The 23,867-nt window shown below is 53.8% G+C and overlaps 1 protein-coding gene across 3 annotated transcripts; it reads left to right on the forward strand.

Moving 5' to 3' along the window:
- Positions 1-11,554: 11,554 nt before the first annotated feature.
- Positions 11,555-23,520, forward strand: Lrrc32 (leucine rich repeat containing 32). 3 transcript variants are annotated; one of them, XM_021167710.2, is made up of 3 exons: positions 11,555-11,822; positions 15,926-16,020; positions 19,813-23,520. In XM_021167710.2, exons 1-3 carry the CDS (start codon positions 11,597-11,599, stop codon positions 21,715-21,717), a joined length of 2,226 nt encoding a protein of 741 aa, XP_021023369.2. In that variant the 5' UTR covers positions 11,555-11,596; the 3' UTR covers positions 21,718-23,520. The 3 variants fall into 3 exon arrangements, with proteins under 3 accessions (XP_021023369.2, XP_021023370.1, XP_029335910.1); XM_021167711.2 differs by lacking the exon at positions 11,555-11,822 and adding an exon at positions 11,842-12,444; XM_029480050.1 differs by lacking the exon at positions 11,555-11,822 and adding an exon at positions 13,608-13,896.
- The last annotated feature ends 347 nt before the right edge of the window (positions 23,521-23,867 follow it).

Here is a 23,867-nt window from a genome sequence, read left to right on the forward strand (position 1 = left end):
AAGAAGAAGAAGAAGAAGAAGAAGAAGAAGAAGAAGAAGAAGAAGAAGAAGAAGAAGAAGAAGAAGAAGAAGAAGAAGAAGAAGAAGAAGAAGAAGAAAAGAGCCCAACTCATTAAACAGCAGCACATCAAAGAACGCTCCCCCAAATCCCTGCAGCTGATTTCAGAGCCAGCAAGATCAGTCACACATGTAACTCATTTCCCCATTATTAGCTGGAGCCCTTTGGGAGAAGGAGCTGATGGTAAGACTCTAGCCTAGGGGTTCTGGAAAACTATTCTAGGGTCACTGTGTCCAGATTCCCTTCACCTGGCCATCCCTACCTGTGTAACTTTGCACCGAATCCTTTTAAGCATGTGGAGACATTATGCCAGTCCACCAAGTCATCCTTCAGATGTTGGAAGGGGAAGCCCTCCTGTGTGTTGGTGGGATGTGGCTATGGCTTGTGTGGTATAGCTATGGAGGACCTGCTTTCTCTGTGGGTCTTCATGGCCTGCCTCAGGCCGTAGCTCTTACTGGAAGCCTTCCTCCGTATCTTCATCTGAGACATGAGTGATTGGTTAGATAGTCAGTGAGGCTGTCTGGATACTTGAGCATGTGGATGCTGTGAATGTCCTGGGGTACACAGAGGGACACAGAGATATCTGCACATGATGGGCAAACACAAGGAAACTGCCTTCACCTAGGCTTTGGTGTTCCCTCTGCGAGCTGCGTAGCCTCAACCATCACACAGGTTTCTGAGCCTCCGTCCCCACTGCACTACAGAGGCCAAATGCCTTTACTGCCTTGTGGGCTCTTGTGCAATCAAAGGGGGGGGGTCAGGAAGTGGAAGCCACTCAAACTCAGGATATGGGACAGCTATGACTTAGGGTGTACACATGTAAGTGACCTGACCCATGAATCTCTGCGGAGCCTTGTGTAGACACCAGAGCTCAAAGAACCCTAGCAGGCAGAACACAATGAGCCTCTGTGAGCTGTCACTGTGTCATGCAAGCACTGTCTATGAGTTTCTGTGTCTATGCACTTGTGTTTTGTGTTTCTGAGTGTATGTGACAGTGTATCTGTGAGCCTGGAGAGCTGCAAGCCTGGCTTCAGCATGTGTGTGGTTGAATCTGAGTGTTTGTGTAAGCTCTGCTGTGAGCACTGTGCAGCTCACATCTGTATTTCCTATAACATGTGTCTGTGCATGCCCATGTATGTGCCATTTCTAGTGTAGCTGGCTTTACCTATAGGCTTTCACACTTGAGCAGTACAGGAGAGCAGCCAGCCAGCTGGTCACCAAGGAGATGTCCCCACTGGTGGCCCAGGCAGCTGTTCTCAGACTTCTGCACTGACACCTTTGGAAGAACCTGGGGTTTGGGGTGGGGAGTGGGGCACTGGCTCTAAAATTTGCCAATTAAGCACAAGTAGTTATGTGAGCTGGCCTCTCTGAGGGTGTTCCCTTGCCCTACACTTCTCTGTCAGAATTGGGGAGTGGGCTGTACCCCCACTATGCCCTGCATACTGCCTGCTCAGCATGGCCAGGCCTGTCTTTAGCTCTACCATACCCATGGCCCTTGAAGGAACTGTTTGTCCATCTTATTAACCAGGAGATGGAGAGTTGGAGGGGGTAGTGTGCCCTCTCCCTTCCCTGACCCCTGCCTCCTAGCGCTAGAGAAGCCCCCCTCCAAAAAGCCACAGTCCCCAGTATGTTCCCAGGGGTCTGCCTCCAGAACCAAGGCTCTCCTCTAGAGAGCTGTGGGGACTTTGGAGCCAGGCACAGTGGCTCTGGAGAGAAGCTAGCCTGCTGCCTTGCATGAGCTCACACACTCAGGCAGAATCCTATGCTGGCTTTTAGCTGGTGACTGAGATGTCCCTCTGTCCCACCATCCTTTGGGAGTGGGTTCTCAGGGGAGAACCATTCCAGCCTCACTAGGAAATGGGGGTCATACTGCAGCAGAGGGGTCCCTGGTGGAGCCAGGTGATTGGAAGCAGTCAGTCCCTCATCATGCAATCGGGCATGATTTGGCGTAGTGGACTTGGAACACTGCAGAGTCTTTAGCTCGCCTCCAGGCTCTGCATCTTTCTGCCCCACCACAGGCTCCCAGAACCCCCAGATCGTTTGTTGTGGCACATTCTCTACTCTTCCCCAGGCCCCTGGGGATACCCCAGCTTTGCTCCTGCCGCTGTCTACCTAAATGACCTTAGTCCTTTCCAACGCCCAGTAAATCGCTACACACCCATCAAAGCCCATCTGAAGAAGCCTCCTCCTGTTGCTATAAACCTTCTCCACAGCCTCCTCTGGATGAGCTAACAGTTGCTATGGCTGGCATCTCTGGGGCGGCAGCCTTCTCCAGCTCATTCCTTTAGCCTGATGCCCAGGTAGAGGCAGGTGAGGGACTGAATTAGTGAGTGGGCAAATAAGCAAAGTGACAAGGCCAAGGAGCCCATAGGCTTCTTATGGGATCCTTCCTTGGACTGATGCCCACTCAGGACCCAGTGGTTTAGGCTCTGTGGCATGTCAGCTGCCTAGCCTCTCTTTTACAGACTCTGCTCACAACCCCACAGCAACTGCAGTCATGCACAGCCTGGTGTTTCTTTCCAGACCCTTGGCTACCACCTCTCCTGAAAGATTCCTCCTCAGGTCTCTGCTCTTTGCCACTTCCTACAGGAAGCCCTCCAAAGCCTTCCCTGAAGCCTTTGTCCCACCCCTGAGTGCTATGCAAGAGATATTCGCCATGGCTTTTCATTCCCAGCCACTCTGGCTGTACTGATCTGAGACCTGGAGCTTCCTGAGCAGGGCCAGGTCTATGCCCTGCTCTTGTAACTTGAGTCTCTGGTCAACAGAGAAGGAATTTAATGTGACAGAAGAGGTAGAGGCAGCTACAGTTGTTAAGTAAGCACTGGTGTAAGGATGCCAATGTATGGGGAACACTGCTCAAAAGAAAAGAGGGGCCACACTCCGCAGGAGGCAGTTACATACTACAGAGAGGGACACATGGATTGTCCATCACCTACACAGTCTCTGGACAGCCTGGAGGTCCTGGGGAGAGGGCCAGCTGCTCCTTAATGAGAAGTCAAGGTCCCCAATCCAATCCTGGCTCCCTCCTGAAGGGTCTGAGGTCTACAAGGCCCTTTTCCCTGACCCTCACTCATGTCCTGTTCAAGGTGCCAGTCTCAGAGAGATGGGTCTTAGGACATCCACTAGGGGGCAGGCAAGGCATTCCAGAAGCAGACAGGCTTTCTGAGTTACAGGCTGGTGTCCTGGCTGGCCGGCTGGAAGAGGGAGGGAGGGCAGTGGTAGGCTTAACCAACTGTATCGACTTGCATGGAGACTCCACCTGACCACTGAAGGGCAGCGAGAGATCAGTGTCCTGTCACCACACAGAAGGCCTGGGGGCACCAGGAGGTATGTATTAAAGGGTTCGTTGGCTTTTCATTAGTCACACTTTGTACCAAATGACAAGTAGGTAGAGCTCATTTAGAGCATGTTCCCTGGCTCCCGTGGCTTATTGCACCCTCTCCTGGGAGGCAGACCAGATTGTCCCATTCACAGACAGCGAGACACTTAGTGGCCTCCCACTGATGGCTTGGCCTTTCTTCTGAGCCCCAGATCTACAGACCAAGTCTCTCAACTATGTAGGGTCTAGCCAGATGTGTGTGTGTGTGTGTCTGTGTGTGCCCGTGTGTGTACACACATGTGTACAGGTGTGCATGAGTACATGTGTGTGCATGTGTGTATACATGTATGTAGATTGTGTTTAGGTGTGTGTGCATGCAAATAGGGCCAGAGGTTGATGCTGAATTTTCCTTGATCGCTCTTCACTTTAGTTTTTGAGACAGGGTCTCTCACTGTACCCAGAGTTTACTGACTGGACTAGCCAATGAGCTCCAGTCTCAGGCTCCCTATCGCTAGGTGTGGAGGTGCATGCCACACAGCAACCTTTCTGTGGAGTGCTGGGAGTCAGAACTCAGGCCTTTCTGCTGCATGACAAGCACGTTACTGACTTAGCCATTCCCCCAACCCTGAGGCCTGGGCTCCTTAAAGGCTTGGTACTAGGAACACCGTGAGGCTCTCACACGTAGCTGTAGAGCATCTTTCATGTCACACAAAGAGGGAACTAATGTGGATGCGGTGTCTGGGACTCCATCTTCTCCACAGTCCCACAAGGTAAGTAGGAGCCATCTTTTTAGATGAAGGTATTTAGGCTGGGGTCAAGGTCACCCAGCCACCCTATTCGCAGCAGAACTGAACCTCAACTCCAAAGCCAACTCTAACACCAACCTGGCAACCTCACGAGCGACAGAGTAATGAGGTGACATGGACACACACACAGAGAAAGAAAGAGAGAGAGAGAGAGAGAGAGAGAGAGAGAGAGAGANGAGAGAGAGAGAGAGAGAGAGAGAGAGAGAGAGAGAGAGAGAGAGAGAGAGAGGGAAAAGCCCAACAGTGGAAACATGAGCATTCTGAGATGAAGCCAGAAAAGGAACCGGTTAGGGCAATGCCATGAACAGATGTATACATGAATAGAAGGGCTAAGAAGGGTACTGAGGACAGAGGCCAAGTTCCAGCTAATAGTGTGTCAGGCTGTGGGAGAGCAAAGGGAAGGCCAGAGACCCAGGATGCTTCAGACTTGTGCCGCTGTGCGTGGCAGCAGCCCCTACGATGTCTCTCCTGTCCCTCCCTCGGTGGCCTTTTCCTGGCTCCTGAGCCCAAGGAATACAGACACTCGAGACCCCTTTGGGCCATTTTTGCAGGGTCAGCATGGAGCCCTCCTAGGAAGTTCCTCCAGCCTTCGCCTCTGGAATTTTCCATGAGAGAGGGAGGAGGTGGGGAAGAGGGAAGCAAAGAGGGAGGAGCCGGAGAGGAAAGAGAGTGGGGAACTGGAAAGGGCTTTTGGTGGCGATAACCAAACAGGCTGGAAAGAGCAGGAAGGAGAGGGGGACAGAGGACATGTGTGGTTGTGTGATCTGTGAGATGATGTGGACAATCCAAGAGGGAGGAAAGACGGGAGGGGTGGTATGAGCCCCACCACAGTGACATCATAGCTCTTTAAGCAGGGAGTGGCCTGACCCATGGCTGTCGTCACAGGGACATAGGAACAGGAAAGGGGGCCTTGGACTAGGAAGCTGTCCTAGGGAAAGGGTGAGAACCCAGGAGAAGCTCCGGGTTCAGATGGGAGGAGGGAGATATGAGAAGGAAGACTTAGGGAGGGATGCAGACCAGTGGCCGAGGGAACCAGGGACAGAGTCCATCTATGGTGACACTGGCCTGAAGGCTGTGATCCAGTGCAGTAGGCTGAGGAGCCGGAGGCAGCAGTGAGGAGGGGGAAGACAGGAAAGTCGTCATCTCCCTTCTAAGTCTGACTGGGAAGAGGCAGCTGGGAATTAGGGCTTTGTCCCTACTGCTGGGAAAAACACACAAGGAGAGCAACTATCTAGAATTTTCCTTCCTCAGGACCGTGTCTGCCATCAGGCAGCACAGCTAGACCACCAGGAGACTGGGCACACCTACGGGATGCATGCAGACAGGATCAAGTTTGTTCTGAGGAAGAGTTCAGACCTCAAACCCTGGTGTCCTGCCTGCCTGCTGCTCAGAGGAGAGAGAGAGCCAGCAGGCAGTACTCACCCAGCCCGGAAGAGACCAGAGAGCAGAAGTCCTCAACACCCAGGGCTTTCCGAGAGATCACAGATCTGAAAAGGAGCAGCTTTGAGGAGAAGGGCAAGCATCCACTGACATAGCCCGGCCTCCTTGTATCTGTCTGGATTAATCACAGGATCTCCATGGCTGCTGCTATCTAACTGATGCCAAAACGTGTCTTCCCCCTCATTCCTTTTTGTACCTTAGGAATCAGCTGTAGTAAAAGACACGTGGCTCCTGTGTGGTCCAACACTGAGAAAATCTGCTTCTGGGCCCTGAAGATGGCAGCCAGTTCCTATGAGTGTGTCTGAGTGTGTGTATGTGAACACACAGAAAGGAGACTTTTGTCCACATCTCTGGTGTACAAACAAGGATTTGGGGGAGCCGGAACATTTTGCCCCTCCGTACACATAAGATGTGAGCCATAGTTTGTATTCTCTATACAGTGTATGAGCATGCATGTGTGCTGTGTATACACCTGTGATGTGTTCTGCACAAGTCCTGCATGCTTCTGTTGAACTTGTGTGTGTATTTGTGTGTGATGACTATGTGACCTCTCTGTCTCTGTCTCTGTCTCTGTCTCTGTCTCTCTCTCTCTCTCTGTGTATGTTGTATATGTGTGCACATGTCTGTGCAGGAGCACATACATGCTTGCATGTGCATGTGAAGGTTAGAGATCAGAGTTGGGTGGCCTGCTCAGTCACTCTCCACCTTATTTATTTATTTATTCGTTTTTGAGACAAGGTCTCTCACTGAACCTGGAGTTCACGATTCCCAGGGATTGGCCTGTCTCTTAACCTCCTCTATCCTCCAATTTTTGCCCAGCCCCCAGCCCAGTCCAATCCCATCCAACACTGGGATTAGAAGCATAAGCACCACACTCAGCTTTTAAAGAGGGTTCAGGGATCCAAACTCATGCCTTCATGCTTGACCAGCAAGCACTTTACCAACCCTGAGATGACCTATCAGGAGCTTGGGAGGTTGGTGACGCTGCATGCTTATGTGGCATTTTGTGTCAGGTGACAGGCCTTTGTTTCCATGAATGTGTGCTCCAGAGGTCTCTGGCTGTCTCCAAGGCTGTGTGTGGAAGGCACACATGGGTGGGTGTTGTTTGCTAACACAGTGTTGGTGGAGCACGTGCGTGTCTCTTACCAGCAAGTTAGTTAGGGACTGTCACAGGATTGGTGATGTAGCTCAGGAAGCTGAATCCGCTTGCTGTGCCCTGGCTCGGTGACCTTCAGCTGGTCACTTACCATCAACATGTATCACCTTCAAAATGGAGATGACAATGTCACTGAGGATGATTTTAAAACCTGCCTTATTAGGTGTAGTGGAGCTTGACTGTGCTATAACTCAAAAGTTGCCTGGTCTAGCCTTGCCTTAACAGCTTGAGACCACCTCTGGTAAAGAAGACTAGGGATCCGGGAAACAGGCCCTTTTATTTCCAGCCAAGATCTCAAGCCCACAGGGATGCCCTGAAATGTGATCCTCGGGCTGTGGAGATGGCTCAGTTGGTAAATGTGCTTGCTTATCAAGACGAGGACATCTCTCCATTGTCCTTTTACCCTACCGCCCCTTGTCCCCCATCACATAGTCCCCCATGTCCAGAGCCATCCTAGTGTAGCTGCCTCTCAGAGGGAGGTCCATGGACCAGCAGCCTCAACACCACCGAGGTTCACTAAAGGTCCAGTTTCTGGGGCTCGCTTCCAACCCGCTGAGCCAGCCTCCCTTGGGAGGCTGCTATCTTTTTTAACCAGACTAAAGAACTCTCATGTTTAGGAAGTGTGGGAGCAGGACTCTGTCTCCTCTGAAGAGGTTGCTGTGTGAAGCCGGGAGCTTCGCATCCAATGTGGAGCATGTTGAAGACAGTGAGTGGGGCCAAGAGAACTGGACTCTCCCCATGTGACCACAGGCTGTGTTCTTACCTTACTGATTCTAGGAGAGCAGGCAGATGGCATCCTCTGAAGTGTGGGAAGGTGACTCTTAGCTGTGGGGATCAGTCTGACTTGTGGAAGCCAGATTCCAGAGGCTCTGCCAAGTGTGGGACTTCTAGCCCTTTGAGGAAGATGGAGCCTCATGCCCACTGCAAACTCAGCCCAGGCAGGAACCTGGCATCTAGTCTCCACCTTAGGAAAGGGCCTCAGGGAACTGCCAGGACAGGGTGGCCATTGTGAGAGCGTTGCCAGGCCATTGCCCATGTCCTAGCTGCAGGGTGCATGGAGCCTGCGGGGCAAGGTCTCTGTGTTACAGTTCTCCTCAAGCCAGGCCTCCCAGGTCCTTCCCCCATGGTCTCACCATCTTCCTGCCATTCCCAGAACTCTGGGTTTCCCAGAGGAAGATGACACCACCGACCAGATGGCCCAGCCCTGTACCATTCTCCTTCCCTGGTGCCATCAGCCCCTCACCACCCCTGAAGCTGCGCTCCATTCTACTGAAGATGAAGATGATCTGAGACCACAGTGAGGATGCTGAGCTGAGGGTGCCCCATTCCTTGGCAGGAGCCTTGTCCTCTACGTGAAGCCCAGATCCCATAACTGCCAACTCCAGTACCACCTCAGAGACCGTAGATAAGGCCATGACATACTACCCTCATGATGGAGCCCCATGGGATCTGACCTTCAAATGGTTAACCGGGAAGCCTGTGAGCTGGGTCACCCCCCAGTTCCCAGCAGTCCCCGGCAGCAGTATTGTGGTTTCACGGTCTATGGCTCAGCACAGACACGCTATGAAGATGCTTGGAGCTTCGTGTTTGTCTTAAAAGTTCTCACTTGGCACCTTGCCACTCCCTGGGGGCCTGGGGAGCCTGTAGGGGGATCAGTCAAAGTGTTCACTGCTGGGAGATGCTTGCTGCTGGTACACAGAGCCTGGAGGCCCCTGTGTGATGGGGGAGGGGAGTTGGGGAAACTGGGCCTCAGCAACACCTGCTACCCCTGCATGGATGACTCTGACAATCACATGTTCCACTAAGAACAGAAAACCAGCCCTCTGGGGGCGGGGGGTCACTCAGGCTCAATAGACCTGCTGACTTCAAGATGTCCTGCCCTGCCCATTGTATGGATAAGGCCAGAATCTCCGAGCCTGTCCCTGAAAGGGGCCATGATGACCAGCCAAGGGGAGATCTCCAGAAAAGCATCCACCCTACTCCATTCCACAACTCTCTTCCCTGCACTAAAGCCATTCATTCCCCAGTGCAAATTACACACCTAGTTTCTATGTGGGCTTGTCTCCCTGGCCCCAGTATTGGCTTTCGGCTTCAAATTCTTTTCTCTAATATGTCTGACACCTAGACACATGAATTGTACTTTCTTATTGTTCCTTCAAGAGACAAGGTCAGAGCCATGATCCTCGACAGGTATGGTCAGCACCCTTTTTGTATAAGGGAAGGTGAATGGGGAAGAACTGGGGAAGCCAGGGTTCTGGCCCAGCAGTCAGGGCCCTATTAGCATCTGGTGGGGGAACTCCCTGGCTCCCAGGAGCCTGCATCAGTAGTCGGCAGGGCCACAGAGTGAAGACAGCCATAACTGAGCACTAGATTCTGGTGTAGGATGGAATCCTATGCTTAGTTCCTGACTCCCAAGTGGTGTGATTCGAGACAGTCACTTGAACTCTCTGAGTCTCGTTTTCCAGTCGATGAGGATAGAAGCTAATGGAGAGCTGTGTGTGGCCATCTTTACTCTGGTATACCAAATAAAAAGGACTGAGCCAGAACAGGTGTCCGGCAAAGGGCGATGGAGACTAAATTAGGGATCGGATCCTTCTTATTCCGTTCCACAGTTCAGCAAGGACAGGAAGCTCACAGAGGTTTAGCAACATGCTCCAAGTCACAGCGGATCTGTGCACCATTGGCCTTCTGGGTCACTAGCTCCTATGCCTCAAGGGTTATCCTGCCTGAGCAAAATTCTCCCAGGGAGTCTTGAGGAAGACTGAGTATCTGAGAGCCACTCTGTCAGGGTGGAACCAGTAAGGACTCAGGAAAAGTTGTGTCCCCTGTCTGACCTGTCACCTGAGAGGACTGTGTTGAAAACATCCAGTTTCTGGCAGACGGAAGCATCAGTGGCAGAAAACTGATGGAAAGGATGCCCTCCGTGGGTCTTAGAAAAATGTGCCGCCCGCCCGTGGCTGCCTTGTAAATGAGACCCTGCTTGGATTCTGACATCACGCCCTGCAGACTCGAGCTCTGCCTCCTGGAGGGGGGTGGGGTACTTTTACACTTCTGGATCAGCCGCCCTCCTTGCTCTACTTCCTCAGCCTCACATCTGCCCACAAGAGAGGATGCTGGACAATTTTATTTCCCAGCTTCCCAGGGCCTGCGGAAGAGGGTCAGGCTCCTCACTGGGTTCTCAACCCAGTCTGTCTTATGTGGGCTCCCCAGCCAGCGGAACTGTGGGCTTACCATTTGTCTCGCTCTACAGAAACAAGTGGAGGTCAGAAAAGTCACACAGCATGACAGTTCAAGAGCAGAGATGTAGGGGGTGGGGGCTAAAGAGTTCCGGCCTGGTCCTCAGTCCCAAGAGACCTCTGTATTGGGGGAGGGCATGCTTGGTTGCCTCTATATCTCCTATCTCTTGGGGAGCCCCATCCGGGCACAGAACCCCATGTGCTTCCTAACCACAACCGCAGCCTCTGGGGGCACAAGGGAAGCAGGCCGCTCATCCTGTAGTGATGGCACCAGCCCTGCCCTGCCCCCACCGGGAGCCAAGTTCTTAGGGCAACTCTGACGGAGTGAGAGAGCATCAGGCCCTCATGGGGAAGCAGGTAGGGAGAGCCCCAGCCTACCTGAGTCTTTGCTCATGCTCTGCCCTCACTACAGAGTAGTCACAAAGCCCCTTCCTCGATTGATACACGACCTCATGGACTCCAACCTGGAAAAGGAGCCCTCCTAAAGCGGCAGACGAGGAACGTTCTCTAACACCCATCGGGTGCACATCGACTTCATCCTGCCCCGGTACCACGTCCAAAAGAGCGGCTCTTGCCATTCTACACTTGGCAGAGAGGAGGGAACTGAAGTTCAGTCCGACTAGATAGTACACACAAGGGCTGAGGTGGGCGAGCCACAACCCTGAGAGCTCCCGAGGGTGGGGTGGGGGCAGGAAGCTTGGCTACTCTACTGCTCTGACTCCTTATAGCATCAGAGGATGCCTCCTTGGTGAACCTTTCCCTGACCTTAGGTTAGATCAGGGCTCTAGACGCGAGTTGTTAGGGACTGTCCTCTCTGGGTTGTTCGCACCGCACAGGTCCATCCAACCACTGTGGACTAGATGGGAGGAAAGGTCCAGCTCAGAGCCTAGCCCTACTCTGGCTCACCCTGCTTGGTGCTGTTAAGATAGGGTGGATGGCCCTCCTCTAGGCGCTGTGACCTCCAGGGAGAACATTATGAATACAGAACTAGAGACTGGAGGACAGCAGCAACACTCTTCACCCATCTTTCACTCTAGACCCAGCAGGGCACGGTGCCAGTGACTGAGGAGGCTAAGTACCCTGAAAAGGCAGAGGCTTTGGGTAAGTTATGAGACTGTCATTATGCAGTTTAACCTATCAGAGCCTCAGGTCCCCCAAATGTCCGTGGGGAGCTGACAAGTCTCAACCAGCTGGCTTTGCATACATATTCGCCGGCCGTGGTATCCCTCATCCCACTCCTAGCCTCAGCTTCTCTATCAGTTAGCAGGGGATACTGACAGGCTTGGAGATGACTTAAAGGCAGGATAGCTGAGGTGGGGGGGGGGTGGAAGGGGGGGACCTCAGGGCCATCCCAGGGCCAAAGAAGGGTCACTTCCTTCCGTGCCGGTGGTTGTCAGTCACCTCTGGGTGGCCCCTGCCTTGGTGCGGTGGCGCCAGGATTTCCTCAGCGGATCCACGCGGGCCCACAGCTGCACGTGCGGCTGCCCCGGCCTAGCTTCTTTTGTGATCCTTCTCCCTCCAGTCGTTTTTCGGTTTCAAGCGCCGCCCTAGCTGGGGCCGGGCGATTCCAGAGCAGAGGTGATGTTCGGTTCCACGGTCCGCACAGCTGGCAGGGTGGTGTTAGGACCCCGCGGCTCAGAGTCCCAGGGGGCGTGGCCGGGCGGCCCGTGCTATTTAAAAGGCGGGCGCCGCCCCCTCGCGGCCGGCTGGAGCGGCGCTGCAGCGGTCCGGCCTCGGCGGGCCAGACCCCCGGGGTTGTGCGAACGATGCGCGGAGGAGTCAGGCGGCGGCGGCGGCGCTGAGCCAGGTAGGGGCGGCGGACAGCGGCGGTGCCTAGAGAGCTAGGGCCGGACCCTCCCTCGGCACCCGGGTGTTAGCAGATCTACCTAAGGAAGGGCTCAGATAGGCGTTCCCATTTGACAGCTGGGAAAATCGAGGCCGGAAGCTTCGGGTGTGCCTAGGAGCACACAGCCAAGCAAGCAGATCAGGATTTGAATTCAGGTCTGCCCCAGGCAGACATGGGCTTTCCACACTACCACTATTGTCTGGAGGGGATACCCAGAACTCTTTGGGGAGACTAATTTATGTGTGATAGGTAGGAGGGACCCCCTACCCCACCTCCACCCTGACATTTCACATCACAAGCACATTCCTTTGGGTTAAGGTCTGATTCCCCTGAGATGTAGGATGTCTCTAGAACGGGCTGCCCCTAGTGAGTGATTCACTGCACTGGGAGCCTTGAAGCTGCTCTCCCAGGCCCCCTTTGACAGTAGTCATAACAGACTGAGAGCCCTACCGCTCAGTGTACTCCTGAGCCTGGGGCTGTGGGCTCCTGAGTAACTTAGGAAAGAAGTCTTGGCAGTTGCTTTGGAGGCACAGGGGCTGGATTCTGATACCGACTCTTCGATTTACTGTACAAGTGCCTTAGGGTAAGTCATTTCTCTGAATCTCGTGGTCTGGGAGAGAGATCCACAGGGTGCCCGTGGGGTCTGCACTAGTGGAGACCACCCAGCACTAAGGGACTATAGATCTGGCTGAGTCCCAGTTGCAGCACACCTAGGGGCTAAGGATCAGGCACTTTGCCTTCCCAAGCCTCGGTCCTCCGGTCTGTAAATGGGAATTATAGTAATCACCTCACTTGGTGGTTGTGAGAGTTAAAAGACCTGCAGTCAACCTAGGGCTTAGAAAAATTGTAACCTCCTTGCATAGCAGGGACAGTCTTATTTTTATTATAGGTTTGCCTCCATTATCTGTCTGTCTGTCCCCCTCTGTCATGCACGCGTGCTCTCGCGCACACACACAAGCACATACAGAGATATTCTTTGACACCTCTCCAATCAGAATACAGCTACCTGCCTGCAGAGCCAGGACCTCTATCCTCAGCATCGTTGGTATCTGAACCATCAGGGAAGGACATGGAAGGGTCCCAGTACTTTCCTGGTCATGCTCCACCTGATCATCCCATGCTAAGTAAGGATAGCCAGTGTTGGAATGGGAACTGGTGTGTCCTGCAGATGAGTCACCTAGGCAAGGAGAGCTAAAGAATTTGCCCTGAGTGCCACACTAGCCAGTGGTGGGGCTTGAATGCCTCTGGTTGTCCCTGGGGGGACTGAGTTCTCACTGCTGCAGATGGGGCACAGCAGGGGGCTTCTTTCCACCATAATTCTGTGGGGACTGTCTCTTCTGGATGTGCAGAGGAAGGAGAGATAGGGACCCTTTGGGCATCCCTACCTTAACCCCAGGTCCTAACTTGTCCTTATTGCAGCTGAATTTCTGACATCATTCAGCCACTTGTTCCCTGGGAGAAATTTAGTGAGCATATACTTAAGGAATGAAGCAAATGAGAAATGAGAGAGGGAAGGGGGGGATAGAACACCCAGGGGCCTGAGCAGGAACATTCTGGACCAGGAGGGAGCAGCGAAGCAGAGTCCTTCCCCATCCCCCCCCATCCCCCATCCCCCCCCCCCCCCCCCTCCCCCACCCCACCATCCCCCACCATCCACCACCACCCCCCCCCATCCCCCGCCACCAGGCAGCAGGGAAGGTACTGAGGTGTCTGAGGAGTTTGCTGAGGGGAAGAAGGTGGTAGGTGGAGCTGATGGGAGAGAGGGTGACGCCTGAACGCTACTGGAGATTTCAAAGTGATTTGTAAGATCTGGCATGTGATTTTGAAACGTCACTGAGTGCCATGTATGGGACAGATTGTCCCGTCCTAGAGGGAAGCAAGAAGGCAAACAGTGGAGTTGGCTGTTGCAGTGAAGGTGGGCGGCTTTGAACCTGCTGGACTAGGGCAGGGAGGGGCCAGGGGGACCCCTCTTCACCTGTATCCCATAGTGGAGACTTGCCTGCTGCTGCACCATCTGACTTCCCTGTGTCATAAGGTGGGTCCCCATGGGTACTTCCTTTTCAAGAGGTAGGGAATCACAGTGGGGTGTGCTCTGTGCCCCACACTGGGCTGTCATCGCTCAGCAACTGTGAGAGCCCCGAGAACACAGGGCAACCGTGGGAACCAGAGGAAGCTTCCTAGAGGACAGGGCATCTAAGCTCCACGGGGTGAGGAGACATTCAGCTGCAGGGGAGGCAGAGGAAGCCAGGGGTCCAGAGGTCCAAAGGAAGCACAGGTACGTACATGTGCTCAGAGCCCAGAGACAGAGCGAGGACAATGCCAAGTCAGGTGGGAGACAAGAGCTGGCCGAGGGAGGGATGGCTGCCCAGGGCCTGGACATGAAAGCCAGGGGCTTTCATTTAGCTCTGAGGATGCTGATGTAGCAGGTGGGGACTGCATTTGAACCAAAAGAACAAAATTTCCTGTGAATTCATAGCCTGCAGTGAAAGCAGAGCACTGTGGGGCAGGGCTGGGCTCTGGGGGAGCCAGGAAGGAGAGTTGAAAGGGCCACACTAGCCCCTGCGTGTCTCAGCAAGATAAGCAGCCACGGCATTGAGAGTCATCCCCAGTGGGTTCTGACAGTCAAAAGAGCCGGCCCAGGCCTGCAGAGCTCTCCCAAGGCCATCTTTAGAGTGGCAACTCTCATTCCCTTACCCACTGTTGAGACCTTCAAGTGCAGAGGCGAAGGGCACAGAGTCTACCATGTAGCTGTGTTGTCTTAGCTGTATTTTATAACCTCTCTGAGCCTCGGTGTTGTTTTGGTTTGGCTGTTTGTCTTTTCCCTTCTATAAAATGTGTAAGGAAACAGAGCTGAGTCCTTGTGGACTGAGGACTGAGTGTCAGGTTTGATGGTGAGGTATGATATGCTGTAACACCTTCCTAGAATGTCTGTTGTCCTCAACAAAACTCGACATTTACCCCTGGAAAAAAAGTCAGAGAGATGACAACACCTGTGTAAGGTCACACAGCAGATGCCTAGCAGAGATGAGAGGGAGCCATCAGCTAGTGCTGTGGTCTTTCCTCGCAAGCACGCTGCCGCCGCCATAATGTCCAGGCTGTAATCTCCCTGTTTCCCAGCACAGAACTAGATATGAGGTGACATTCAGTGTGGGAGGAAATGAATGCATTAATCAATCAATCAATTAATTAATTAATAACAGGCTGATCTGTGTTTCCCCAGCACATGGCTCAAGTCCACAGGGATTCACCCCTGCTAAGAGCCTCCGAGGTCCCCATGGGCCTCTGTGCTGGCTGCTTACACTGCAGTGGGGCCCTGGACCTGGGCAGCTGTAGCCTTCAGTGAAAGTAGCCGCCTGGCAGCCTGCTGGGGTGGGGCTTCCTGTCAGTACCCGGCCAGCCCCTGACAATGACAAGGTCTAAGAATTCCAACCAAAAGTAAAAGGTCAAAAGGAAGGATTTGCGGAGACTGAAACATTCCATTTGGGGCTAAGGACCTGGGATGGGGGCCTGCCTGGGGCCTGGAGGGAAATTGAGTCAGAGGTTCACCGCCCCAATCTGGCCCTGCCCTAGGGTCCCTCTGTCACCTGAGCACCCCTTCCTAACTGTCTTCTGCCAGGTGACCCTCTTTAGTTTTTTATTGCATTTTATTTATTGGAAGGGAGGTGTGCATGTGTGGAGGGAAGTGGAAGTCCAGGAGCCAGCTTTCTCCTTCCACCGTGTGGGTCCCAGAGTCAAACTCAGGCCTAGCGGCAAGAGCCTTTACCCCTGGGCCGTTTCAATGGCCTCGGGTGGGCCTTAGGTAAACGCAAAGCAGACAGTCATACATCCCTTTAAAAGTCTTGCTTCCTCTGAGCAATGACTCAGCTTGCCTTCAAACTTGCAATCCCTGGCCTCCTACCTCAGCCTCTTGAGTTCCAGAATACCACTACTCTCAGCTGCCCCGAGGCCCGCGCACAGCCCACGTGGCTCCTCATTTCAGTCAGAATCCCCGAGGGAGGGCAAGTGGGTGCTGCTGTCGGTGGGGGAGCCGTGGTCTCAGCATTGCTCTCTTCTCTCCATCCTAGGCAGAGCCATGAGCCACCAGATCCTGCTACTCCTGGCCATGCTGACCCTGGTCCTGGCTATCTCTCAGCGTCGAGAGCAAGTGCCCTGTAGGACGGTAAGACACGGTGCAGGCAGAGTGAGGGGTCCCACAGCCCAGTCCAGGTCAAAGGTTAGAGGAGCCAGCAAAGGATAGAGCTTTGCCTCGGTATTTGTCGAACATACACTAGACTGTTGAGAAACCTGTCTACCTAACAATCGCATTTGTTCCTATTTTACAGAAGGGAAAACTTGGAGAGGCCAGGTGACCTAACCAAGGTCATTCAGTTGGGGACCGTGGGGCCCATTGGCCCTCTATTCCCTGTTACAAGTGATTGGTCTTTGGGGAAATCCTGGGGGCTACACAAGCTGAAAAGGCTCCGCTGTACTGATCTTCCCGGGTACATAGCCCTTCCCTGGCTGGGATCCTGAACGTGGACTGCCTGCTAGAATGTTCCTCCCTCATTACAGCCAGGTCAAAAGCCACCTTGCCCAGGAAGCCTCTCCCACCGTTGATGGGCTGATTTCTTCTGTTGCTCCCTCCTCTGGCTCTGTGTCCTCCCGCCATCTCCATGCTGAGCAGACAGAGGATATGTGCTACTTCATCCATAGCCCAAAACTGTCTTACCTGGCCAACCAAGGGCTCCTAGGGGGCAGAAACCATACAGGCTGAAGACATTGTGACCCTGTGAGGTATAGGGAAAAAACCCTCTAGGCTAGTGGTTCTCAACCTGTGGGTCTCGACCCCTATGGGGGTTTAGCTCAGATATCCAGCATATCAGATACTTACATTAGAATTCATAACAATGGCAAGATTACAGTTGTGAAGTAACAATGAAATAACTTTTGGTCAGGGATCACCACAACATGAGGAACTGTATTGAAGGGTCACAGTGTTAGGAAGGCTGAGAACCACTGCTCTAGGTTTACTTGCGAAGCAGGACAGGCACACCACTGGCTGCACTTGAGCATAGGATGGATTAACTGTGTAAAGAGGCCAGAAATGCCAGCAGCCATTTCCTAGAGTCTGTGTGCCCTGCTGTGGCCACTAATTCTTTCTTAGAGACGTCCTGAGAGTCTCACACCCAGACTAATGAGAGCAAAGACCTCAGATATCACCATATGCCCACAGCCTTGGTGGACTGAGGCCTTAGACAGTGAGGACTCTGGCACCTACAGACAGAGGGCATGGGGCGGGGGCTCTCTGAGAAGCATGAGATAGGAGAAGACTTTCTGAACTATCAAAAAGAGCTCTAGACTCAGCTGCAGAAAAGACATGTGACCCTGTGGGCTCCGACAGCAAAAGTGACAGAGACAGGATTCAAACTCCGATCCCCCTGTGCTGTTCACTGCCAGAACCTCTCCTCCTGTGTATGGATGGGAAGTGAAGTTGGATAGCATGTTCCTTCCCCCCTCAGGAAGAGGGCAGAGCAGTGGCTGACATGGCAGAGTGAAGGAGGATGCTAAACCCCAGCCAAGACCCCTATATCTCTGCACCAGAGACTTCTAGCAGTCAGTCAGAGCTCAGCAATAAGGGCAGGGAGGGTGCTGAGATGGTCCAGTCCTTCAGGCTTCTTCTGAAGTCTGGGCTGGATCAAAGAGGAGGGTACCAGGTACTCCCCTGGACCTCTGCAGTTTCTGATAGGTGGTCTCAGGTTATGTCACCTCCTGTCATGGTCCCTTTGGAGCTGGGGTCCTGGAGAGCCTCTGCTTATCCAGAAGGGAGAGTCCATGGGTGTGGGCTTACATGGGGAAGCGTGGCATGCACCCTGCAAATGCATAGTAAATACTGTCTGGTGATGTTTGTCCAGCCAGCCTGGGTACCTGGGCAGCTGAAGGCTCCGTTTACACAAAAAGAAACTCATGCTAGCATTGAGCTCATCTCAGTGCTGCTTACAGCAGGGTGGTCCAGGAGCTAGGTGTCAAGTAGGTGTCTAGTTTCTATGGGTGTTGGTAAGGGGTGTTACTGGGTCTCCTAGAGCCTCAGGTGGCAGCTTTTTCTGGAGGTACAAGGCTTGTCAAGGTATTTTATGCAGTAGGCATTTGCACAGGTGCCCATAGCCAGACGGTGCCTGGCCTGGGGGACCTGGTGTGGGGGAGGAGGCTCAGAGCTAGGTCAGGCAGGGATGCCAGGCTTGTGTTTCTTCCTTGCTACCTCAGCCACTGGGCCCCTGTGACATGGGCAAGTTACTGCCAGGGCAGACCCTGACCTCAGCATCTGGACAGCAGGTGGGCTGGCTCACTCCGTTCTAATGTCTTTCTCTGGCTTGAATATGATTATCTGGGTTAGCTCTTTTCTTTCCGGCATTGATTGGATCAAGGCCCTTTGCTTAAGCACAGATGTCTGCAACTCATTCATAAAAGACATTTCTGGAGGATTTTCTCTGGGCCAGGTCCAAGACATCCATGTCAAAGTGGCCCCTCTCCGTGCAGAGCTCACTGTCTGCAGGTCCCCATTCCGCCATTGTTCCAGGACACTGAGCTGTAGGGAGAAGACACAGTTAGGGAGGGCCTCCGTGGAAGACATGTTGGGATTCCCCGTGAGGAATTCTCATACAGGTCTGCTCCATGCATGTCCAGGGATGGCTGTGCAAGGGGGTGGGACCAGTGCTAGGCATGGTCACTGCATGTAAACTGGACTGCAGTGAGTCAGTCGACAGGTTGACTGTCAATGCCACAGACAGACTTGATGGACCCTGCTCTGTGTTTAAGCCAAGAGTACCATAGGCAAAGTGGGGTTTGAGCAGTCTGTGGGCCTTTAGCAGGTAGGCAGTTCAGTGGGGGTCGATAGAGACAGGCTAGGGGCAGGGGTAAAACTAAGCTGGCTAATGTAGACATTACACTCTTTGCTAGGGAGGGGGGCACCTGGGGTGAGAATCTGGGAGCCACCAGATGGAGATGTGCATTATGACCCGTAGCGATACATTTAGTGGAAGGAAAAGAGTTGCTAAGAGCCCTGTGTTCGAATCCCAACTCCCACCATATCAGCTGGGTGGTCCTGAAGTCTCTCTTACCCTCTCCAACCTGGATTTTGGTAAAAATCTATAATTACATCAGATTAGCCCTATGCACTGGGTGGGCTGTTGTAAGACAAGATTGCCAGTCTGAAAGTCCTGATGTATTAAGTAGGTGCTGGGAAGGACAAGTTAATTTTGGGATAAGGAACTGGAGCGTCAATGTTGATGTGTCCTGTTAATGATCATTCAGTTAAATTGTCATCAGATAACACCCGTTGGGTTCTGGTATCCCTTTATTCTATTCTGTCTCCTTACTCCTACAACCTTTGGGATGCTGTGCTGGACCAGAGCAGGCTACTGATATGGTGGTATTTAGTAGCTGCAGAAAGGATCAAGTCACAGCAGGAATGTGGTCTGAGCTGTGCTGGCTGGACCAAATCAAAGGGGCTGGCAGGAAGGCCTGCTGGTTTCCCTGTTGTAAACATCTTTTCCTGATGACGCTTCCAGCCTAAAGCTAGAACTTTATCTGGGATGTGGCAAGGACCCAGGTGTGGAACTGGAAGCTGTGGGCCATGTTGCCCCTCGGTTCTGCATCACTGTGAGTGAAACATGGCTTAGTTTCCCATAGAACAGGATACTAGTCAACACATACGTATTCTTAGAGCTCTCTACTTTGTCTCTACTATGTCTCTGTCTCTGCTCCCTTCTGCCCAGAACCAGGAGGACTGCCAGTCAGGGCCAGAGAGCAGCTTGGGGCATCAGCTTGGGTGGAGGCAAGGCTAACATCTTGGGACTCTGGGGGAAGCACCCCAAGCTTGGAGAGAGGGCGAGTCATCTTTCCTACAGAACCCTGTCCCCACTTACTGTCCTGTCCCCATTAATGCCAGCATCTCTGCCATCCTTGCTCTCCCTAGGTGAACAAGGAAGCCTTGTGCCACGGCCTTGGCCTGCTCCAGGTCCCCTCGGTGCTCTCACTGGACATCCAAGCTCTCTACTTGTCCGGGAACCAACTGCAGAGCATCCTGGTCTCCCCACTGGGCTTCTATACAGCGCTTCGTCACCTGGATTTAAGTGACAACCAGATTAGCTTCCTCCAGGCTGGGGTCTTCCAGGCCCTGCCCTACCTGGAGCACCTTAACCTGGCCCACAATCGGCTTGCCACGGGCATGGCACTCAACAGTGGTGGTCTGGGCCGCCTGCCCCTTTTGGTCTCCCTGGACCTGTCTGGGAACAGCCTGCATGGCAATCTGGTGGAGCGACTGTTGGGTGAGACCCCGAGGCTGCGTAAGCTCTCACTGTCGGAGAACAGCCTCACTCGCCTGGCACGCCACACCTTCTGGGGTATGCCAGCGGTGGAGCAATTAGACCTCCACAGTAATGTCCTCATGGACATCGAGGACGGTGCCTTTGAGGCCCTGCCCCACCTGACTCACCTCAATCTCTCCAGGAACTCCCTCACCTGCATCTCAGACTTCAGCCTCCAGCAGCTGCGGGTACTAGACCTGAGCTGCAACAGCATTGAGGCCTTCCAGACGGCCCCGGAACCACAGACCCAGTTCCAGTTGGCCTGGCTCGACCTCCGGGAGAACAAGCTGCTCCACTTCCCTGACCTGGCCGTGTTCCCGAGACTCATCTACCTGAATGTGTCTAACAACCTCATCCAGCTCCCTGCGGGGCTGCCCCGGGGCAGTGAGGACCTCCATGCACCCTCTGAAGGCTGGTCAGCCTCTCCACTGTCCAACCCCAGCGGGAATGCCAGCACCCATCCTCTCTCCCAGCTCCTGAACCTGGATCTGAGTTACAATGAGATCGAACTGGTCCCTGCTAGCTTTCTTGAACACCTGACCTCCCTGCGCTTCCTCAACCTAAGCAGAAACTGCCTGCGATCCTTTGAGGCTCGACAAGTGGGCTCCCTGCCCTGCCTGGTGCTTTTGGACTTGAGCCACAACGTGCTAGAAGCATTAGAACTGGGTACCAAAGTCCTGGGGTCCCTGCAGACGTTGCTTCTGCAGGACAATGCCTTGCAAGCACTTCCACCCTATACCTTTGCCAGCCTGGCCAGCCTGCAGAGGCTAAACCTACAGGGGAACCAGGTCAGTCCCTGTGGGGGGCCAGCAGAACCAGGTCCCCCGGGCTGTGTGGACTTCTCTGGGATCCCCACCCTTCACGTTCTTAACATGGCAGGGAACTCGATGGAAATGCTCAGGGCGGGCAGCTTCCTCCACACCCCACTTACAGAGCTGGACCTCTCCACCAATCCTGGTCTGGATGTAGCCACGGGAGCCCTGGTGGGCCTGGAGGCATCCTTAGAGGTACTGGAGCTTCAAGGCAACGGGCTGACTGTCTTGAGAGTGGACTTGCCCTGCTTTCTCCGTCTCAAGCGCCTTAACCTTGCTGAGAACCAGTTAAGCCACCTGCCCGCTTGGACGCGGGCCGTGTCCTTGGAGGTGTTGGATCTGCGCAACAACAGCTTCAGCCTCCTGCCAGGCAATGCCATGGGTGGCCTGGAGACCAGTCTCCGGCGGCTGTACTTGCAGGGAAATCCACTCAGCTGCTGCGGCAATGGCTGGCTGGCGGCCCAGCTGCACCAGGGCCGAGTGGATGTGGATGCTACTCAGGACCTAATCTGTCGCTTTGGCTCCCAGGAGGAGTTGTCCCTGAGCCTAGTGCGTCCAGAGGACTGCGAGAAGGGAGGGCTGAAGAATGTCAACCTCATCCTCCTCCTCAGCTTCACACTGGTCTCTGCCATCGTCCTCACCACGCTGGCCACCATCTGCTTCCTCCGCCGGCAGAAACTCAGCCAACAATACAAAGCCTGACAGGCTGGGGAAGCCAGAGGGAGCAGAGAAGTTGGGGTCCAACTCAGGTTACTCAGTGACCAGGGACTTGGTGTCCTGCACGCTGCCTGCCGCGTGGGCAGGTTCCTTCCCAGGCTGCATCTGTGGGCCAGCTATGCAGCTTGAAGTGGGGCAGTTTACTGCACAGAGGATGCCGACAGCTCGCCGCTGAGCATCTGTTTCAGGCCACACCCGTCTCCGGGTACTAGTAAATGAAATACATGCCTATCCTCAGGCAAGAGAGGCCGTCACAGAACCACACAGTGACCACATAGTATGATGGGCTTGAGGTGGGGAAGCAGTGGGGTGGTCATGGAGAACCCACCCTGACTTAGAGCAGGAGAGCCAGCCCATGAAAGGATTTGTCTGCGTCCTTTCCACCCTGAGCTCTGTCGCATCTGCTGATAATGACTTTCAGCCTCTCTGGAAAGGAAGAACTTGTGACCCGAAGAGAGAGCCAGAACCTCTCCCCAGAGGTCTTAAGTCTAGGCTCCGAGGCTAGGAGCTGCACCAGCTTAAAGTGTGATCACCTAGGCTTCCACGCAGGCCCGGGCCATCCTGTGTCCTGCTTTGGACAGGCCTTTCTCTCCAGTGCACTCTTGTATCACACACACACACTGACCCTGGTGCTGCCTGTCCCCCAACCCCCTGCTCAGGCCTCCTTCTATCCCAGCCCCACCCTGACTTTTGAGCCAAGAGGGAGAGCCTCAGCTATCTGGTTTGGCTTAGCAGCTGCAAAGGCAAAATCAAGCCAACTCTCAGAGTTTTCTGTGTTATCTGGGTTATACACAAGAAGAAAACAAGTTTCCTTATGCGTCTCCTTTGAGAGCCTCATGGCTCAGAGAGCTGATGAAGCCAAAATGAATCAAGTCCATGTCCTCCCATCTCTGGGGCCAAAGCTTTGCCAGTGCGGTACCTGCAGGCTGTCAAGTGGACAGGAAGTGGCCCTGCCCTAACCAGGATCCAAGCACACTTGCTACCTATACCCCCTCCTTCTGCCTCTCTGCCTCAGTGTCCCTTCTTTGCAGAGGAATATGGATTCTTCCTTTCTCTTCCTGCTCCCAAAATCTCATTCCTGGAGTTGGAAACCGTTGAGTGTAATCTCCCCCACTGAACAGATAGGGAAAGTTAGGTGCAGGCCTTGCTCAGAAGCACGCAAGTCAATGGAAGAAAACTGGGAACAAAAGCAGCTGGGAGGTTGCGCCAAGGCAGAGGGTTTGCTTTGTGTGCTCAAGGCCCTGAGCTGGATGCCAGCGGCTGTACCCGTGTTTCCCTACGCACAGCTGTCACAGCACGAGACAAGGCCAGCTACCATGCCAGTCCTCACCAGGCATGGAAAAACAATAGGAACACACACACACAGTCTCCACTCATTCTCCAGGCCTGTGGGCTGCAGGGAGGAAGGGGAACCCTGGACCCAGTCACAGAGCCTGCTGTATCAGCTCCCCTGTGCTCGGCCCACAGTCTGCCAGAGCTTCCGTAATGTACAAGAAGATGAAAACGCCATTCTCTCTACCCCATTCTACAGGCGAGGGGACTGAGGCCCAGAGAAGGTTAAAGGCTCTGAGGACCAATGGGCAGATCCAGAGCTAGAGCCCTCCCTCACTGGTGCTGCTGCACACGGCTCTCCTCAGCCTGGAGGCCAAGGCATGGTGGCCCTGGGTCTGAACTCTGAAAACACTAATCAATGCTGCTCTCACCTCCCAGGACTGGCCTCTACCGGGCCCTGGGACCCCGCTCTTTGTATAACTCACATGAATGTATTAAAGTATAATTTTGGAGAAACTGTGGCCTGCCAGCCTGCTTACTTTGGGTATCCCATAACCTCATACTGGAATCCTGACCCTGTTTCCCCACTCAGGGGCTTTTATTCCTTGTGAGGTATTGGGGGGGGAGGGGAATGAAGCTCTTAGACTGGCCCATCCCTGGCCAGCCTCCACTGTGGCTACTTCATACGGAACATCACCTATGCCCTACCCCAGCTCTAGAAAACAGTGGCTACAGCTCCTTCCCACCTGTCTGCAGCCATGTGCCCACTGCCTTTCTCTGTATCCACTCCCCATCTTAAAACCCGTGAAAGACCCCTGTGCCATCTCACCATCCCTCACTCTCAGAGGCAGGTCCCTTCCCCC

Source organism: Mus caroli, chromosome 7 (genome assembly GCF_900094665.2).
Source record: "Mus caroli chromosome 7, CAROLI_EIJ_v1.1, whole genome shotgun sequence".
NCBI lineage: Eukaryota > Metazoa > Chordata > Mammalia > Rodentia > Muridae > Mus > Mus caroli.